This window comes from Gouania willdenowi, chromosome 18, assembly GCF_900634775.1.
Source record: "Gouania willdenowi chromosome 18, fGouWil2.1, whole genome shotgun sequence".
In the NCBI taxonomy this organism is placed as follows: Eukaryota; Metazoa; Chordata; class Actinopteri; order Blenniiformes; family Gobiesocidae; genus Gouania; species Gouania willdenowi.
Genome location: NC_041061.1, coordinates 19,083,302 through 19,103,985, shown reverse-complemented (window position 1 = coordinate 19,103,985; position 20,684 = coordinate 19,083,302). Strand labels below are relative to the sequence as shown.

Genomic DNA, 20,684 nt, shown 5'->3' with positions numbered 1-20,684 from the left:
CGACTGTGAAGTACGTCAATGTGAGCTGATCTATAACAAATAATGCACAGACATCACAGCCTGTTGTGTTTCACTTGATAGGAATCCAAATATTTAACAACCACTGCAAATTAACAGTAGGCAGTGGCTATCCGTACGCTTGCAGTATCAATATACGGACATTCTATCTGTACGCAGCGCCCCTGTTTGGCCAGTTTAGGTCACGTGACTAAGACTAAACCTAACCCAAAAATTGTTGCGATATTGGGTTTTAACCTAACTCTAAACTTGATCCTAATGCTAAGACGCAACGTACTTATAAATTACACCATCTGTCATCTTAAGTTTATTTTATTTTATTAGTTCATACCTGACAAGTTGGGCCTCCAAATCAGTTTGTGGAACCTTAATTTATGTGTGTATCCTAAGGGTGTGCGATCTGACGATATTAGATCGTTAAGGATTACAACCTGACGACAATTTCCAAATTCACGGATATCGTAGAACCGTCTGTAGTTCACATTTTAACCCCTGCGTCATATGTCTGTGGTCCAGAACATCCAATGGTTTTTTCTCTGCCAAATCACACCATTTGCTAGTCAGCATTACAGATTATTAAGCGTTTAAACAGCGCAGAAGTACGCTCCGCTCCGCCCCAGTGCACGGACACACACAGTGAGCTGTGTTAGCGACTGTATGTCTGTCTGTCTGTTAAACTTTGTCAGTTCTGAGTGTTGAAGCACTGAAATATGTTTGAGAAAACACTGCATGTGTTTCTCTTCTATAACTAACTCTGTCGCTGCGCTGTAGCAGAGATCTGCTGCTGCTGAAGCTAACGGGGCTGTTCACATTCTTAAAGAGACAGTGTCCTGAATGTGATTTAAATTTCTTTAAAAACTACTTTCAGCAACTCAGAGCGGCCCTGAAAGAAGCAACACTGCATAATTTAATCACATTTCAGCCTTAATGAAGGAAAAAGTCCAAAGTGACACAAAATGTTGTTATTGTGCTGCTAGTGATTAATAAAAGAGTCTTTGTGGCATTTTTCTCCACTGACTTTGAACCATGATTGTTTTTCTTGTTAAACTATTGAAAAATAAAAATAAATAAATGGAGTTTATATCACCTATTGCCATTTTGAGGAAAAATATAGAGATGAATATTGGTCCATATCACCCAGGCCTAATGTAACCAAACCAGTAATGTTTTATCTTGTAAAGGATGTTATTGTCTAAACTGTGTGAAATGAGGCGTTCAAACACTGCATAAAGTAGGATTTAATTAATGTGTGTTACCTCAATAACAAATATAAATCACTAGACTGATCTGCTGCAAGAAAATGTGCATGCGCAATACGCCTACATGTGCGGGAGAGCCTGCCCGAGCCCCGTTTTCCTCGTGCACAGCTCTGTTTACAAGTTGGAGTCGGCATCGGTCATACACGCTTACCTTACAAAAGAAGATTTGCACTTTTTCCACTACGTCAGACTCGCCACCGGCAAGTGAAAATCCATTTTCAAAGGACCCGGTGCGCACCAGGCACGAGCATGTACGACGGCCTTACGTAAACATGATTGACAATCAGGAGGACCAATAGTCGTGATGATCCACCCGGAAGCTAAACATCGTCCACAATACCTTTAATTGTACTTGGAACCAGTTTGATGAAGTGCTTACATACAATTAACAAAAATTGATAATTACCTTGTCTTAAATGATCTTTTATTCCTTTTTTCCATTTAGGGCAATGATTTTAAGGAGGTGATTTGGTTTGTTTCATTGGTAAATAACTTTCAAATAGTCTCAATGATTTGAATGAAAAAAATTGTAATAAAATCGTGATCGTGATTTTACAAAGAAAAAATTGTGATATGTTTCCCATATCGCCCACCCCTCGTGTATCCCCACATTCAGTTTTTAATGTGGCACTTCCGCCTATGTCTTGTTTTCATGCGCCCTTACCTCTTCCCTTTTGTTAACAATCTCCGTGTGAGAGGTAAGCGGCTTTGCTGTCCGGATAAATATATCTTTATTAGTTATGTATCCAAGTTAGTTGGCTGAATTAAACCTGTTCTAAAGTGCTTCCGACGTATTGTAACACATGTTTATGTCGTTTGTTTGTGTAGGGGCATGTTTATGGGAAAAACTGACTGAAGGACTTGTGTATGTGTTTCTGCTGCTGTGAGAATAAAACATCTTTAAACACAACGCAGAGTCTCGACCGGTTACACTTGTACTTCGCTAACCGTACCAATTGCACCGGGGGTTTTCTGTACGGCAACATTACAAATAGACACTTTCTTTAATGTAGACAACTCAGCATGTTTAAACTGAATAAAACCAAGCTTACTTTTAACATCTGTAGCAACGACTTGACTGTCAGCATCACTGGTAGAAGATGGAGGTAAAAGAGGATCATTTAGGTCTTCAAAATGACGATTAGCAGAGGAATCTCTAGCGCTGTCTCCCTTCATAGATATATGACACCACCAGGCACAGGCTCCAGCCATCCACAACCAGGCCCAGGGTCCAGCCATCCACCACCAGGCCCAGGCTCCAGCCGTCCACAACCAGGCCCAGGCTCCAGCCGTCCACCACCAGGCCCAGGCTCCAGCCATCCACCACCAGGCCCAGGGTCCAGCCATCCACAACCAGACACAGGCTACAGCTATCCACCACCAGGCCCAGGCTCCAGCCATCCTAAAACATGGGCCCAAAGGAAACCCCTGCGATGGAAGAGTTGGATGAGGTAAGAAAAACACTTACATTTTTATCAGATGATATGTCTGTCATAAAGAATCAACTAAAGCAGTTAATCCAGCTAATGATATCAGGTCAAGAAGCTTTGTGTTGAAAATGCTGAAAAAGACAAAGATTTCTGATTTGGAGAGGAGAATTTCACTTGGGTCAATAACTGTAAAATATTCATTAAACTCAATGGGACACCAGAGGAAGCCATGGTCTTGGTGGTCAAAACAGTGGAGGAGATGGACGAGTTTAGTTGACTCATCACCAGCGTTGGGAGTAACACGTTACAAAAGTAACACATTTACAGTCATTTATTACTTTTTGCTGTAACGCAGTAATGTAAAGCATTACTAATGAAATTTCGGTAATATAATACCAGTTTCTCTGTCTGCTGTGCTACTTGAACCAATAGTGTTACAATTTGACTGGTCATGTTAGCGGCAGTAAAAAACAGCGCACTAAAAACGAAAAAAGAATAGAAACAAAAAGAAAGAGATTGTGCATCTTGTCATGTTATAGTATCATAACTTACCAGACTTCAACTTTGTCTGCTTTTGTGATTCTGACGGTCATTGTTACTTATTGCACAAGGAGCCTTCACTGTGCATATTATATTGTTAGTCATTATGCTATACCACATCACCCTCCACTGGATATATAATCAGCTGTAATTAACTACATGTTAGCATTTTAGAATGCTAGTCATACTTCTGTGGTTATTTTGGTTGAAGTTACTCAAACAATTCAGAGACAGTAATGTTGTAATGTAACTAATTACTTTTAAATGACAGTAACTACTAATATGTAAAGTAATACATTTTGAAAGTAACTTGCCCAACACTGCTTATCACTGTTCTATGATCTATAAATGGTGGGTGAATACCAAAAGTTTGAACACTTTGGACGTACAAGCATTAACTATGACACAATAAAATATGTCAACATCTTACATTAGTAAAATGTCTGACTTCATCATTGACTTCCTGAACCCAACAATAGAAAAATAATAATAAATTCATAAACACTCTATACAGTATGCACTTATACCCAGCTATTACTAGACCTACAAGAATAACATATCATTCTGCTACTCTTATTGATAATATTTTAACAAATCAAATTTTAGAAAGACTGTAAATGAAATATTGGTCAGTGATATTAGTGACCATCTTCCTGTGTTCACAGTATATGATACAAACAGGAGACTATTACTGAGCATGTTAGAATTATATCTGATGATTTGTTAAATGTTTCAAAAAAGATTTATTTGAACAACAAAAGTGGGTCAATATTCTAAATTATAATAATGCTAATAACGCTTATATATATATATATATATATATCTATATATATATATAGATATATATATATATATATATAATCTTGGTGACAGGAATGTATATTCTATATTTATAACAGCTGTGGAGGAAGATAGTTATTGAAATTGTAAACAAATTTGCAAACAAGAGATGACGTGATGTGATGGCATTGATATGTATGTGATTAAGAAAGTAATCAGATGTATTTCAAAACTTCTCACTCACACTGCAAATAAGGGCAGCTAAAATATAAGAAAAAAACCACTAAATCTGATGACAAAATTCTTAAACCATAGAAATGATCTGTCCATGCAGCAAGTTAAATTTACTTAAGAAATTTTGAAAAAAAAAAAACATGGTTAAATCTTAAAATAAGAAGGCCCTGATAAGTATTTTTTAAAGGTTATAAGCAGGAATGGCTGATTATTAGATTAAATTACTTGAAATCAAATTTCCTACAGCACAATAATAAGTGAAATATACTGACTATAATCAAATAATTATTGTAATTCAAATTAAAAAAAACTAATTTAAGTAATAAATTACTTGTTATCAGTGAAAAATGATTAAGCTGTTTCTTGATACAAGTTGACTCATCTTAAAATTATTATTTCAGTCTGGATCACTTTAGTCAAATAGCTTTATTTAGCATGGATATATATATCTATATATATTATCTATCCTTTAGAACTGGTACATTTCCTTGTAAAATTAAAACATCTATAGGAATATTTGTTGATTTATCCAAGGCATGTGACACTATAGATCATAAAATTCTACTGTATTGGGTCCAAAACGGTTTATTCTCTACATTAATGATTTATGTGAAGTGTCTACATTATTGAAACTGACAATGTTTGCTGATGACACAAATCATTTTTGTTCTTGCTCTGATCTACAACAATTAATAAGTGATGTTACAAATGAATTCAGTAAAATAAGAACCTGGTTTTCTATCAACAAACTGTCCTTTAATATGGACAAAACAAAAATTATGTATTTTGGAAACTGGCCAAATAACCTGTTCCCCCCACAGGTGATATTAGGCTTTCTCTGGATGGGAATCACATTAAACAAATAAACAAAACTAAATTTCTGTGTTATACTAGACAACCAAATTATTTGGCAACCGCATATTAAACATGTTCAAAAAAAGATTTCAAAAGGTACAGCTGTACTCAACAGAGCGAGACATGTTTTAAATTACAGCGCACACCACACACTTTATTGTTAATAGTATTACTATACGTCACTTAATGTTAATTACAACCATTAGTTTCACTTAAAAAACAAGCGTTACATTACGTCATACAGGATATTTGGATAAATGCATAAAGTTTATGTATGTTTAAGTGTTAAAGGGATAAAATTGTAAATAGGTGTGGATATACTTGTGTGGACAGATGAATGTATAGTGGATCACATGAATTGTATAATTATATAGATGTATATCAAAAAAGTGTGTGTATAATTAAAGTGTAAATAGGTGTATATTATAAGATTATATGTATCGTACTAGATATTACAAGGGGTGGGATCATAGGTATATACTTCCTCCAACTCCTTTTCAAATATGTCAGGAGCAGGATTTTGTACCAGTTGTTTTCTCTTTGTCTTGTTTGATTCATTTTCCTTTTTTTACATTTTTTTTTTAGTACTATTATTTTTTTGTGTTCATGTTAGAAATAAAATTAAATCAAATCAAACACAAATATGTAGAACTACTTTTTATACAAGGCGAAAACTGGTAATATTTTCTAGCATGTTTAAAGAAGCTGTTTACCTCTGTTGTAGCAGGAAATTGGGCCTTTGAACCTTCATCCTTATCTGAACCTAAAAGAAAAAACATTATTAAAACCCTTTGAAAGGTTGAATCATCCTTGAAAGCTGGTGCTACTGATTCCTACGGGTGTTCACACTTTTTTCATGTTTACTTCCTCTGTCTGCATAAAAGCAGTGTTCGCACACAGTGTGGTACCAGACCCTCATGAGCATCAGGTGAACAATATTGTTCATGGATTCCATCATTTCTTTTAACTCTTAAATTGTTTATTTGTTCTATGCTTTTATTTCAGTGCAATGACACAATAAACTGAATAATTTTCAGTAATAAACTGGAAAGAGTGTGGTGTTCTAAAACATTTGACTGGTAGTGTATATAGAACAAAGACATGTTTTTTACATTTATTAAATCACTTGAAAATATTCAAAAATATTGCAAAATGTGTTTGATCTAAACCTGCTTTAAAATGTCCTAAACTATTGGGATTTAGTTGTAAAATAATCATGTATCAGGAAGTGAGGCTTTTGTTGGCTCAAATAGCAGTCATGCTAATAGCAGGTGTCAATGTTCATTGGCTCCTGCTGTGAAACAAGTCAAACAGTTGGTCCTAAATGTGTGAAAATACTCCAATTGAAATGGGGTCATTTTGGAAAAGGAAGGAATGGGATAAAAACACCACAGATAACACACTAACATTTTAACTTTATAGGTTTAAAGGGAAAAAAATGACCTTTGTGAAATTGAGAACATACAGGGTCTGTGACTTCAACCTTTGTGGATTAAAAATCAAGCTTCAACATTTCTACTCAGGCTACAGCCACCAAATTATACAGACATGATCTAAGACCCAAGAGTACCATGTGCTGTAAATGTCACTCATCTGGAGCTAAAAGGCTTTTTCACTGTTTAAGAGAAACCTGGAAGGTTCGTAGGTTCTCTTATTAATTGGCTTTTGGATTGCAGTGTTTTGGCGTCCATAGGTTGTTATAGCAACCACAGAAAAATTTCTGTTGTAACGAAAAAACTGTATCATTTACATAAACCGAATGGATATTATGAAAGTTAAGAGTACATTTCTCACTAGTAATGTCATCAAAACAATTCTAAAGCCACAATCTGAAATAAGGTCATTTGCCACTAAAATATACAAGATGTCTGCCATGTTTTTCATTGAGGTGTCAGCAGTCACAGGATCTGACATCAGCCCATTGAAAAGATTGGGCAGAACAAACTAAGTATCTTGCGGACCCTCAGCGTTAAAAATGAACGCCAAAGGGGTACCCTGTGTGTCAAACACTGACGCTAAGTCCTGACAGATCATCAATATGGGATGAGAATTTGTTGGTCCTTTAGACAATAAACCTGTGACTGTAAAGTACATCATTGTGAGTCTGATCTATAATAAATAATGCACAGACATTACAGCCTGCTGTGTCTCACTTGATAGGAAACCAAATATTTAACAACCACTGAAAATTAAATGTAGACAATTCTGCATGTTTAAACTGAATAAAACCAAGCTGACCTTTAACATCTGTAGCAATGACTTGACTGTCAGCATCACTGGTAGAACATGGAGGTAAAAGAGGATCATCTGGGTCTTCTTTATTTGAGGAATCTCCAGAGCTGAATCCCTTCATAGATGTGACACAAAATTACCTTTTATACAGTGAGAAAACTAGTAACGTTTTGTAACATGTTTAAAGAAGCTGTTTACCTCTGTTGTAGCTTGGAATTGGGCCTTTGAACCTTCATCCTCATCTGAGCATAAGAGAAAAATAATAATTAAAACTTTTTGAACAGTCTGCACTAGGGTTTTTCAAAAAGTTTAATTTGTATAAAAATAATCCAGATTTTTAAAATCCCTTTTTTTTTATATCCCAGTTTAAAGTGATTTAACTTTTTTTTTTTTTGTTGCATGTTTTATTATTTCACTGAAATAAATACATGTGTTTTGTAGCATACTCGTGAATATCACCAGCCCTCCCTAAGGAAGGGTAAGAAAAACTTTATTAAATGGAGAATATAAAAGAGGGGACAGTGTTACATCTTGGTGAGGGGGAAAGGAACAGGGAAGAGGGAGTAAAGGTGGGATAATAGAAGGGGTGGGTAAGAGTTAATTATTTTGTTGAAAGTGTAATGTGATGCTACAGTTGTGAATATTGTGTTGTTGGGCATAATTTAGTAGGCCATTCTGGTGACAAATGTGGAAAACCTAAAGTGTTGTTGGATCATTGTCATGTCTCCCCCCCCCCATGCATTTTGGCCAATATACATATTGGTATATGTGTGGTGTTGGTAAATCAACTGCATCATGATTTTTTGCCGAGCGTGGCAAAACTGTGTATGCTGGCCCTGCCCCCATGGAAGATGATGTTCAGCGTGTGTTCTGCCTGTGGGAGTGGTGGCCCTGATAAGGTTTTGGTGTTTTAGCATTTATGGATTTTGTTTTCTCTAATAACTTCAGACACAACTCATGCCTTGCCTGTCTGCCTCCTCCTTACCTCTGTGCTTGGGTCCTCGTCCTCCAAACTCTTTACCACTCATCCTTGACTCAAGACCTGAGGATGAATCATCTTCTAATTCCTTTTTATTAAAAAAAATAAAAAAAAAAAAAAAAGGGAGAGAGGAGGAAAAGGTGTTTCAGAGAAAGAAAAAAAACAGAATGTATATTTATGATAAAAAATATAACAGAATTTATTTTTACCATTGTTGTGGTTGTACACCGTCGTCTTTATTTTGTTCTATTCAGCATTTCAAACCGCTTCTTTCTGAACATAGCAGGATATTAGCAATTAATATTTTATTTCAGTGTAAGGTTGCAGAAATTCAAAGTGTCCTCATCCATTACTACAAACTTCAATACAACAAGATACACAAACACGTTGCTAACATTGTATGAAAAAAACCGAGGATTCATTTATCATATAATTGTATCAATCCTGGGCACTTTAAAGCTGCAGTATGTAGAATTATGAGAATTGTATAGAAACAACCACGCTCACTGTTTGTCTCTCATTCAGACAGCAGAGCAGAGTTTTAGCTTTTTTTCCCAACCTGTGACTAGTTTGACTGAGATCTGCAACATTTCCAAAGTTGTATGTTTTTGTCTCTGTTTGTGTTCCTGTAGTGATTTTAGTTGCAAGCTCTATCATTCATTAAATATGCTTCCACTAGGTAACATTATCAGAGAATGTGATATAATTTTCCATTGCTATGAGGATGATACACAACTTTATCTCTCAATGAAATCAGATGAAAATCATCAGTTATTAAAACTTCAGGCTTGTCTTAAATACATCACATCCTGGATGAGCCATAACTTTCTCTTTCTTAACCAGGATAAAACCAAAGTGATTCCAGTGTCTCTGGATGACATCACTCTGTCACCCAGCACCACAGTAAAACACTTAGGCATTATCTTTGATACTGACATATTAATACACTCATATTAAACAAATCTCAAGGACAGCTTTCTTCCACCTCCGTAATATCTCTAAAATCAGGAATATCTTGACGCAGAGTGATGCTAAAAACTAATCCATGCATTTGTTACATCTAGACTAGATTATTGTAACTCTCTACTTTCAGGATTTCCCAATAACTTACTAAAAAGTCTCCAGTTAATTCAGAATGCTGCAGCTAGAAAACTAACAGGTACTAACAGGAGAGAGCATATTTATCCAGTAATGGCTTCCTTTCATTGGCTTCCTGTGAAATCTAGAATAGAGTTTAAAATCCTCCTGCTAACATACAAAGCACGACATGATCAAGCTCCTGTATATCTTAGAGACCTGTTAGTGCCCTATCGTCCAGGCAGATCACTCCGCTCTCAGTTTGCTGACCTTCTAGAAGTTCCTAACATGTCTAGAAGTAGAACAGGAGGAAGAGCTTTCAGCTACCAGGCCCCTCGCCTTTGGAACCAGCTCCCAGTCTCAGTACGGGAGGCTGCTGCTCTCTCTACCTTTAAGGCTAAACTCAAAACCTACATATATGCGGAAGCGTATACCGTATAATAGCATTAACTTAACGGCTAGAGCGAACATGGGCTCATCTGTAAACTGTCGCATTTTAGAGTCTTTGGAGTTGCTGTTAGATTTCATGTAAACGGGAAGAGATTCATCACCTTTATAATAACTGTTGACTAGGCCACTGGGAGTGAGGCCCAAGGCCAAGGCAGGCTGACTTGATAATAATGTATCATGTTTTTATGCAGTCAGTGCCTTCTGCTCGCCCTTCTCTGTCTTTTTCAGGTGTTGTGAAGCTGATGATGGTAGTTCCTGATCTGTGGTTCACGGCTCAACTAGTCTGGGACACTCTGATGTTCTATCTCTCTATCCTGTTCTGTTGGTCCTTCTGTCCCCTAACCCCAACCAGTCGACGCAGATGGCTGCCACCTCTGAACATGGTTCTGCTGGAGATTTCTTCCTGTTAAAAGGGAGTTGTTTCTTACCACTGTCGCTAAATGCTAGTTCATGTGGATCTTGTTGGGTTTTCTCTTTCTTATAATGAATTTTATATTTTTATAAGCACATTGAGATGACTTTGTTGTAAATTGCGCTATACAAATAAAGTTGAATTGAAAGATCATATTCAATAGTAGAGGTTTAATCTGATTTTATTATTTAAAAGTCCTTCTTGTGCAGCCAGGAGATAATTAAACACACCCGTTCATGTGAACACACCCAAAACATTTTTGTTATACTGTGGGCTTAGTCAGATTGGTCAAAATAGCGTAAATGTTGATGTGATTGGACAGAATTGCAGGGCCGCAAAGAATTTGTGGGGATGAGCTGAATTTGCATTAAAGTTGTGATCGCAACATTGCGATATCCTGAGGGTCTGAAAATTAGGCAGTATAGCATTGAGAATAGTGATCAACAAAGATACACACACACACACACACACACACACACAGACTTTCATGAGTAGAAATGTTTTGAGATAAGATATCAGAGAAACTCAAGATCTAGGAATATGTTTTAAATATAAAGAATTCATCCATGGCTCTAAAATATTCTGTTTTGCATCTCAAAAGCCCTAGATTAAAATATTTATAAACGTACCTTAAAGAGAGAATTCCTCTGTGGTCAGTGGTCCTTTCATTGAAGAGGTTTCTGGTTGAGTCTGTTATAAAACAACAATGTTCTGGTTGTTGGAGACAATAATCAACTGTGTGACTGGAGTTGCATGTAATAAATATATTCCTGTGTGGGCGGAGACAAATGTCAGACCCAGCTGTCAGCCAATACTGTCATAAGGTAGATTTAAAAAAAAACATACAAGATGATCAGGTCTGAGGTTGATTTTTCATGTGCTCTCCTTTGATAGTAAATAATGAGTAGATAGACAGTTGTCCTCTTTGTAAAAACATCATCCTTCCCTGACTTTCTTTTGTTCACCATGTATTAGGTTCATAAAAATATCAAAGTTTAACCTTTATAGTTTTGTATGTTTGAGGTGTTGTCTTTATTTACCAGACCTGAAAACAATTTGTTCAGTTCTCTCTGTCCTCCTGCCTTAAGTTACCTTCAATAGGACTCATACTCCCACACTTTAAAGACCCCTGGACTAGATGATAAATGATGTATCTACCATGCTGTTTAATCAGTTTTTGACTCAATGCTTTTGATCGATGTATGTATCTTGTCTGATGATGTTTCAACTTTGCTGTAATTTCTTCATTTTGAGAGCCATTGAAGTGAAATCTATTGGTTTTATTGATTTATTTATTATTCTGATTGCTTGCTATCTATAGATCTTGCTAGATGTTTAAATCTCATTCCAGTTTGTTACTTATTTCTCCTCAGTTCCTTTATTCTGTTTGTATAACTTTGAACTACAGAATTAGAGGAAACAACATTCCCAGTTTATGTATTAAATGTATTTCTACTCAGTGTTTTGCAGTATCTACAGAAACATCAAGCTAAGCCTTTTGACTTCAGTTCACTTATATCAGTGACTCATAGAAAGCCTGTTTTTGTGAAAAGAGGTCCTCACATTTCAGGTTGGTGCTGCTGTCATTGTGCTGTATTTGCTCCAACATATTGATGCAAAATGTGTTTTATTATCACAAACTAAATTATTTGTCTTTGTTTGGATTAATTTGATATGTTTTTACCTTCTTTTGCAAAGTTACAGCCTTGTTTGCAATTATCATAGTTGTCTTTGTCAGTTATTGTTTGTTCAGCTCTATAAAAACACAGTGAGGGAGTGACTGCTGACAGAATGATGCTGAAGGTGAGGTCTTTGTTTTGTTGTACATTCTTATTCCTTAATATTTGGCCTCAGACTGAAACTGAAAGCAATTCTAAATAAAATTATTAATTTACATTTTGTATTTTCTTTATACAGATTGAGGTTGTGAGGAATTAATGAAAATAATACATTCTTTAAGTTGTGGATGATTGATTGACATCAAGGATGTAAAAGTAATTTTAGTTCATTGTTATTAAATGGGCCGAACCAGTAAAGTCAGGGCTTAATAATCTATTATTAATGACATTTTGTTTTAGTGCAAATAATTGAAAATACATTGTGGGTAGAAATCTCATTTATAGAACTATCTTAACATTTAATAAACAATAAAAAAAAAGTAATGAAAAGGTGCTCGATGACAGTACAGATCCCAGTGGATCTACAAAACATTAAATCACAGGTATTTAAATCTGAACAATAAAATACATTTTACTACATGTTTAAAACATTTTTTCAAGATTTAGAAATTATTTTACACTGAATATTGCGACTTTCAGTGTGTTAGAATGTTCTTGGCTTTTTGAGTTGTTTTTCTTTATCATTTATTAATATTACTTTATTATTACAGTTCTAAAATATGTGATTGCACAATTGTTGAGTTATGTTTTGTAAAACCATAGCCACTATAGTTATCTTTTTCAGTAAACTTAAGGTAATGCAACATTAGCTTTTACATCATATATATTGATGTATCAGATTATTTTCACTTCATCATAAAAATCTGATGCATTTTGAAAATAGTGCAGTGTAACGTGTAAAATCCAATGGTTTCACAACTCAGTACATAATAAACTTCTCCCTGCTACCATCAGGCTGGTACTACCACTGGCTCTGCATAAAGGCTGTGGCTGAGAGAATGAGAGTTTCTTCAATAAGGTCATTAGTTTACTCAGTTCTGAGAAACAAAGTGATCCTCCACCATTTTTACAGGTTTGGCCTAAAAGTTTCTAAATGTTCCTGTTAAAAATATATGTGCTGAACAAAGCACTGTGTTATACACCATATTCATTTTATATCCTTTTAATTATGAGCCTTACTAGCACTTAAAGACAATGTATTCTGATATATTTAATTCCACAAAGGATTGCGTGTTTGATGACACATTTTTGTAGTTGTCTTTGACAGTTGTTGTTTGTTCAGCTCTATAAAAACTCAGTGAGGGAGTGACTGCTGACAGCATAATGATGAATGTGAGGTATTTGTTTTGTTGTGCATTTCTTTCCCTTTTAAAGCATCATAATGAAACTGAAAGAACTCAGTTTATTTACTTTCTGTATCTTCTTTATACAGATTCAGGTTTTAATAAAATCAGTGTCTCAACATAAAATATTAACCTCATGAATGAGTGAGTTAGATCATGAGTGTCATTGTCATTTAGTTTAGGGGTTACAGACACCCCAATGTGAGAGTGACCAAATAGTTTTCTATAGAATGTTTTACAAAAAACAGTTTAAACTGAAAACCTACTTCTTTATAGTACGATATATAAAATATTTAATCACATGTATCTACATTTTAACAATGTGGTATTTTACTACAATATATAATTAAAAACTTGTCAAGGTCTAGAAATTAATTTACTTAAATATTTCCTCATATCAGGGGAATTCCTGAACATATGAACATTTTTTCCAATATGGTTTCTGTGCTGCAAGTGTCTAATAAACCTGAACTGAACCTTCTCAATGATCGTGACCATGAATGGAAGGTTATTGATTGGTCTATAGTTAGCCAGTATAGAGGCATCCAGTGTTTCACAGCAGCAACTTTTAACAATTTCTGTACAGTGCCTGACTAGAATGAGCAGTTAATTATCTGACACAAATCAGTCACAATTGACTTTACAACAGTTTTAAAGAAGTTTGAGGGTATTGTGTCAAGGCAACACGTTGATGAATTTAGTTGCTCAACAGTTTCCTCTATTATTTTTAGGTTCACTGTAATAAACTCTAACATTGTAGTTGACTCATCCCTCAGTGGTTGAAGCTGTTCAAGTTTTTTATTTTGCGGGTTTGTTCTGATGTTTGACCTTATTGATTGTATTTTTTCATTGAAATATATAGAAATTAACAGCTGACAGTAATTCAAGGGCTATCTGATCAGGGGAGGTTGTGATCTTTTCAATTACAGAAAGCAATGAATGATTTGTTGACGTTTTTAGCAATAATTTCATAAAAATATTGCTGCTTCGCTTTGAACAAGCCATTTAATTTACATAGACTCATTTTGTACCTGTAGGTCTAAATTAATTTGTAGTTTAGTTGTTCTCCATTTATGCTCAGCCCTTCAACAATCCAAATTAAAATTCTACACTATCTCAGTCTTTCTTCAAGGTGTTTTCTGTGTTTGTTTTTCTCTGAGTTTTGATTGGAGCCAACGTATCTTTGACATTACAGACTTTCATATCAAACTCATCAACTTTATCATCAAGTTTATCAACTGTCCCAGCCCTTTAGGTTAGTGTGATTGCTATGGCTTCCATAAACTGTGCAGATGTTGTCATTTATGTACATTTTCTTAAAACACAAAAGTAGGAGGAGCACATGTTGCAGTCTCTAAATAAAAATAAAAATACACAGAAATAGAGAGCCAAGTCTCTTCAATGGCGGCTCCAGAGATTTCTTACCGGGGGGCCGGATTGTTAATAGGAGGTGCTAGTAAATTCTGACACAACAAACACCAACAAATAATACCACAATAGATTAGAAGATTTATTGTCCCAGTACAGTACATAAGGTTTTGTGTTTTGATTTACTTCAATCATCAACACAATCATACAATTAACACAGTATTTATGTCCTCTAACCAAATAACATGACGGCACTAAACAAAAACAAACAGCTGATCACCATCACTCCAAAACTAAATAGAAAAGGTTCCAGATCTTGTCCGACTTATGTTTCAGGTTGTAACGTGTAACATCATAAACCCATGATCACCATCCTGGACGTGATGGTTCCCATAGGCACACCATGCGTCAGGTAAGCCGAAAGGGTGGCAGTGGCGCAGAGCAGCGGCACACTGGCGTGACCAGCACTCTCTGTGCGCCATGACGCACGGGATTCAGCCCGCATGAGGCCATCCACAGCTGGAATTATCTTACTGTATGTGGAGGCGACCGAGGCAGATTACAAGGATGGCAGATGCCATCAGCCTGAGTAACCGAAGACATAATCTAATCAGATTTTCCTGGTTGGAAAAGTGCCAGGCATGCCCTGAAAGCTTTCAATCGTTGCATTGAGAGGCGTGTGGTGAAGGCACCGAGCGCAGGGACAGCCCCAGGAAATAATTTTCTGTTCCGGGGAAAATATCTTCTCCATGTTTATCATGAAGCCCAGATCGGACAGGTGACGTAACAGAACGCATGTGTGCGATCTGGCCTCTGCTTGTGCCAAAAGAGCCTGTTGTGTAAGACCAAAAGTGTCCTTTAAAGCATAGTTATTTGACAGTATTATCCATGTTATTGTCACCATAAATATTAAAGTCACCTCTAGCTGTTCCGGTGGTGGTATTCAGGGCTCACAACTGACTGTGGTTCAGCAAACTCATCCATGAATTCTCCAAAATATTATACTAAAAACAGAACTATTGATACACTTTCAGTAAGAGAAAATTAAGCAGTAAAGCATTGAGAATAGTGATAGACAAAGATGCACGAACGCACGCATCACACACACACACACACACATTTTACTACAGTATATAATTAAAAACTTGTCAAGATCTAGAAATTAATTTACTTAAATATTTCCTCATATCAGGGGAAATCCTGAACATATGAACTGTCTCACTTTACAATGTAAATTTAAGCGCCCCCCCACCATCTGCCCAGGGACTGGCCGCGGTTCGGCGAGGTGCCGCGCCGCCTTGGGCGGGGTGGGACTGGTGACTGGTTGTGATTGGGGGTGGTCTCCGTGGGTGGGGAGGGCTCTGCTGGCGACATTGGTGTGGGATTGCGGTGCCTGGCTGGGGGAGCATGGGTTCGCCTGCCTATCAGTCCGTGGCTGGCGGGGTGGCCCTGCTTGGGTGGTTGGTTGCGTCCTCTCTCGTCGGGGTGGGCGGGGCCGCCGCCCTCCTGTGGAGGGTGCTATGTCGTGGTGTCGTGCGGGCCTGTGCTGGCCCTGGTGTGGGAGCTGGCCTCTCTCCTGTTTGGCCGCTGCCTGCTTTGGTGGGACGGGCCGCTCTGGGCCGGCTGGCGGCGGGGGTCGCCTCCTGGACTGCGGGGGATGTGGCTGGTACTTGGCTCCACCTGGGGGGGTCTCCGGTTGTGCTGCTCGGCGCGTCCCTGGGGCCCGCGTGCCCATCTGCGCCATCTACCCTCTCCGGTGGCCCGCCATGCGGACAGGCCGGGCTCCTACCAGACAGGCCTCCTTCATAAACACTTCATATCACTCACTCCCAGCTGGTCTGGCTCACCCACTTGTTGCACCACACTCACATACCCAACCCTTGGGGGGCTGAATGGTGGGGCTGGGGGTGGAGGGGGCCGCCGCCTGTGCTACTAAGTAGTGGCGCGGGTGCGGCACTCCCACCTCTGGCTGCCCTACTAATCCCTCCAATTTTAATTACACCTCAACACACCACCCCCCGGAGGGTGGGACCACCACTTCCACCCTCCGGAGCTATTGCACCACATACACATATATACACATAGGCTGGATGGGGAGCACCGCTCCCCTCCATCCACCCTTTTTTAATAGCACTTCATACATTCACTAAACACATACATTCACTCAGGGGATAAGGAAGTGCCTCTCCATTGGGGGCGGGATGCTGGCGGGGGGCCTTGGGGTTGGGGGTTGGGGTCGGTGGCGGGATGCGCTGGGTGCTCGGCTGCTTGGGGCTTCCTCAGATGTGTGTGTGGTGGGCGGTGGCTGCCTCTCGGCCTGGGATCTTGGGGGCGTCTGAGGGGTTGCCTGGGGCTCCCTGGCCCCCGCTCTTTCTGCTGGCCTGGCTGCATCTAGAAGAATTGTTTAAAAAATGAAAATAAATACATACAATGCAGTACACACAGTAATAGGATGTTATGTACATTTTAGTTCATGTTAGAACCAGTGTGTGAATTTAAAAACAAAAGGTAGATTTACCATTTTCAAGCAGTGTGTTTAGGTTGGGTTTCATGCATTAATGATGATTTTCTACATCTACTGTTGCATTCTGGGCTTTAGTTTTCCAGCTATGTTTTTAACTCTTACTAATTAAACATAAGCAAGATTAACAAATTAAAAACTGATGTTACGTGTGTAAATAATTACACTTCCAGTGTTTTCTGTGATTGTTTATCTTTTACCTGCTTGCTGAATTATCCAGATGTTTGCCACAGAGGAATTAAAAGAATATGAATCAGTTTATGTAAGTTTGTGTCATTGTAGGAAGAAAAAAAGCTAATAGTAGAAAGAGGTTTAATCTCTATAAAGGACTGACTGCAGTGCCTGGTGTACACTGGGTATTTCAGGTGTAAAACTAGTTTATCAATAACAGAATCTCAGCACTAAAACAAGTTGGTTATTACAAAAGATTATTTAAATATGTACATCTGTTATTAAAATGCATACGTTTTACTCAAAATCCATCTAATTCTCAAGTGATTGTATTGTTATTTACAGGTTAACCATTCATTTCAATGACAGCAGCTTTTTCTATCTGCACCAAACTGAAAATCTAATCATATTTCTAAGATAAGTTTTTGTCCTCCATCAGATGTTGTGGAAAAAACGCTGATTCCATCTTGAACTTGTTAACGGAGCTCAATAGCCTCAATCTCTGAATTAAATATTTGGAATTTTGAAATATTTAAATATATTTGATTTATGATTATCAGACATAGGGTTTACTTTGTCATTATCAATGTTGATGATTTTTGGACTCGTATAAATCAAATCAAATCTTAGAATATTCCCCAACTGAGAAGTGTAAAAACTGAGCTGTAAAAGCCATTTTTGTAGAACCAACACAGTAATCCAGCATAATGTATGTGAGACTTGTGGATTTTAAAGTTGCAGTTACTCCTCTCTTATGAAGCCCAACAGATGAAATACAAGCTTTTCTGACTGTATTTACAGTGTGGTGCTTAGACTGTCAGTAATCTCTACTTCTCTTCATTTTCAGGGATGAGTACGACTCCTGATGTTGTTGTGGCAACCCACTGTGGCCTTAGGGTTTATGGCCATGTGTGATACCTGAGACATTAGTGTAGATTCATTAGTTAAACAATAGTAGACCAATAAGTCTGAAACTATAAAGAAGGATCAGGTCCAGGTTAAGTCTGGTGTCTTTCATAAGTAAGATTATCAATTCATGCCAGTCTGTGTGTTTGTGGAGAAAAAAATGTAACGTGGAGTCCTGTAGATGATGCAAAGAAGGGTTTTTACTTCCTTCTTCCTGGGATTTTTTGTGTTTCTTTGCCAGACAAGGAGGACAGTGATTAGCTTGGCTCCATTTTTGTTCTAGTTTGTTCCAGATGTTCTTTTCTCTTTTAATTACTTTATTAATCCCTGAAGGGAAATTATGTTACACTCTGTTATTTTTTTAGGGACATGCTTCTCACACACACAGGCCCGAATCACACACATGCACAAACAGGACCTGTGGACATGTGGCATCAATGGAGACATGTCAGAGTGGGGCTGCTTCCACAATGAAGGGAGCGCACCAGAGCAGTGTTGGGGTTTGGTGCCTTGCTCAAGGGCACCTCGACAGTGCTCGAGAAGTGCCCTGGCACCTCTCCAGCTACCAGAACAACTTCTGTATTTTTGGTCCGCATTGGGACTTGAACTGCCACCCTCCAGTTTCCAACCCATGTCTCTACGGACTGAGCTACTGAGCTACTTTCTATTTGAATCAACAACAAATCGTGATTCTAATCAAATGGTTACACGGTGACATCTCAGATGAATTCAGAAGTTTGTTTTTATAAACTACGGACTAGTTGAGAAGATAAAAATGTCAAACCTCGGACCAGAAAGAAGAGCAGATGTGTGGACAAACTTTATATTTGATATAAATGAGGGACAGACTGTACAAAGCTGTGTGGAATGACGACCATTACGTCAACAACAAGCCTGAAGCGACACCTGCAGGTGAATCAAAGTATTGCACTACTGACAGCCTTTATTAAAACTTTTAAACATTTGAAGACATTTCTTTCCTTATATTGGATAAAATTCCTTCATGGTGTTATCAGTATTTTTCTTTAACCATAATTGGGATTCTCAGTTGAAATGCTGAACAGTGAAATTATAGAAATGTATTTTATTACATTTAAATATCTTAGAGTTACTCATGCTCAGATATTTGCAACATAATAATAATAATCAGATTTTAGTGTCATACATGCACATGCAGCCCTCTGTATAATTTTGTGTGACTTAATAGGACACAACTATCAGGCTTTGTGTGTTTCTGTTATTGTTTGTGTATTTTTAAAGTTTTTTTTTAGGGTATTTCTTTAGCCATTTAGTCTATTCTTCTCTCATTTTGTGTATTTTTGTTGTCTTTTTGCTCATTTTTCTGTCATTCTGCCTATTTGTGCTGTTCTTTTGTGTGTTGTGTGTCCTTTTTTCCCCCTTTTGTATACAAACACTTGTTAAAATGATTTTCAAAAAAACATTAGGAAATTATTTACAACATTGACTTTGTTTACAGATTACTTGCAGATATTGTGGAACACATGAATGGAGGCTGTATTTATGTTATGTCAGTGGTTCTCGACCTGTTTTGACCTCATTTTAATAACAAATTTCTGACAAACCAAAGAATATTTTTTTCTAGAACTAGTTCTTGATCATGTTTGTTATACTGTGTCTAACAAATACAGAGTAGACAAAATGTGCACAAAGTTTATAAAATGAATTTACTAAAACCATGATAAAGCTGCTATTAAGTCAGTGATAAACATGTGGCTCTTTATGTCTTAATTTTAATAATGATTCCCAAAGAAAACCTTTAAAGTAGGAAACTTTTTTAACCTTTTTCTTCAGCAATTTTACAACTTGTTTTACACCTGTTTCCTTTTTTGTAATTTTTTTTGCCACTCTTGACTGCTTTTGGCTCATTTTAAGCCACTTTTCACTCTTTTCTTGCCAAGTTTTGGCCACTTTTGAATCATTCTTTTCCACCTGTTACTCATTTTTTAACAAATACTTACACTTTACTAGTGATGTCATCAAATGACTGGCTGTGATTGGCTTGATCATCATTCAATCAAAACTGGACCAATCTGTTTTCAACAATGAATCCCTCTGTAAAAAGTGAGGGGGATGAACTTTTGTTTTCATAAAAGTGTGGGTGTCAAACCCCCCACATCCCTCACAGGTGAGACGTGCCTGGTGGGTTGTGTTTTAATTTGAAAAAAGAAAAACAATAATTTTAAAATATATTATTGATTTTTCTAATCAACTAGTAGACATTTCAAGTGACCCCACATGGGATCATGACCCCAAGGTTGAAAAACACTGTGTTATACTTTTAATTATAGTTGAGCTGTTTTCATGATTTTAAAATTCATTTATAAAGCCTTTTATTTTAATCCTATTTTTTATTATTTTAATTTGTGCCCTTTTTCCACGTTTTGTGAATAAATGTGATCCATATTGTTG

General features: G+C 37.1%; 1 protein-coding gene across 4 annotated transcripts in view; it reads right to left on the bottom strand.

The window, feature by feature from the left end:
- The window catches only part of LOC114480636 (interferon-induced very large GTPase 1-like), a 691,281-nt gene that overhangs the window by 645,518 nt on the left and 25,079 nt on the right, over positions 1-20,684 (bottom strand). For all 4 annotated transcript variants that reach the window (XM_028474951.1, XM_028474955.1, XM_028474953.1 and 1 more), the window contains exons 2-8: positions 8,537-8,600; positions 8,334-8,415; positions 7,547-7,590; positions 7,355-7,463; positions 5,830-5,879; positions 2,659-2,705; positions 2,330-2,550 (exon numbers count right to left, since the gene is read on the bottom strand). In XM_028474951.1, the coding sequence (XP_028330752.1) occupies positions 2,330-2,550; positions 2,659-2,705; positions 5,830-5,879; positions 7,355-7,463; positions 7,547-7,590; positions 8,334-8,415; positions 8,537-8,539 (556 nt within the window). In that variant the 5' untranslated portion in view covers positions 8,540-8,600. The remainder of the gene's footprint in view (positions 1-2,329; positions 2,551-2,658; positions 2,706-5,829; positions 5,880-7,354; positions 7,464-7,546; positions 7,591-8,333; positions 8,416-8,536; positions 8,601-20,684) is intronic.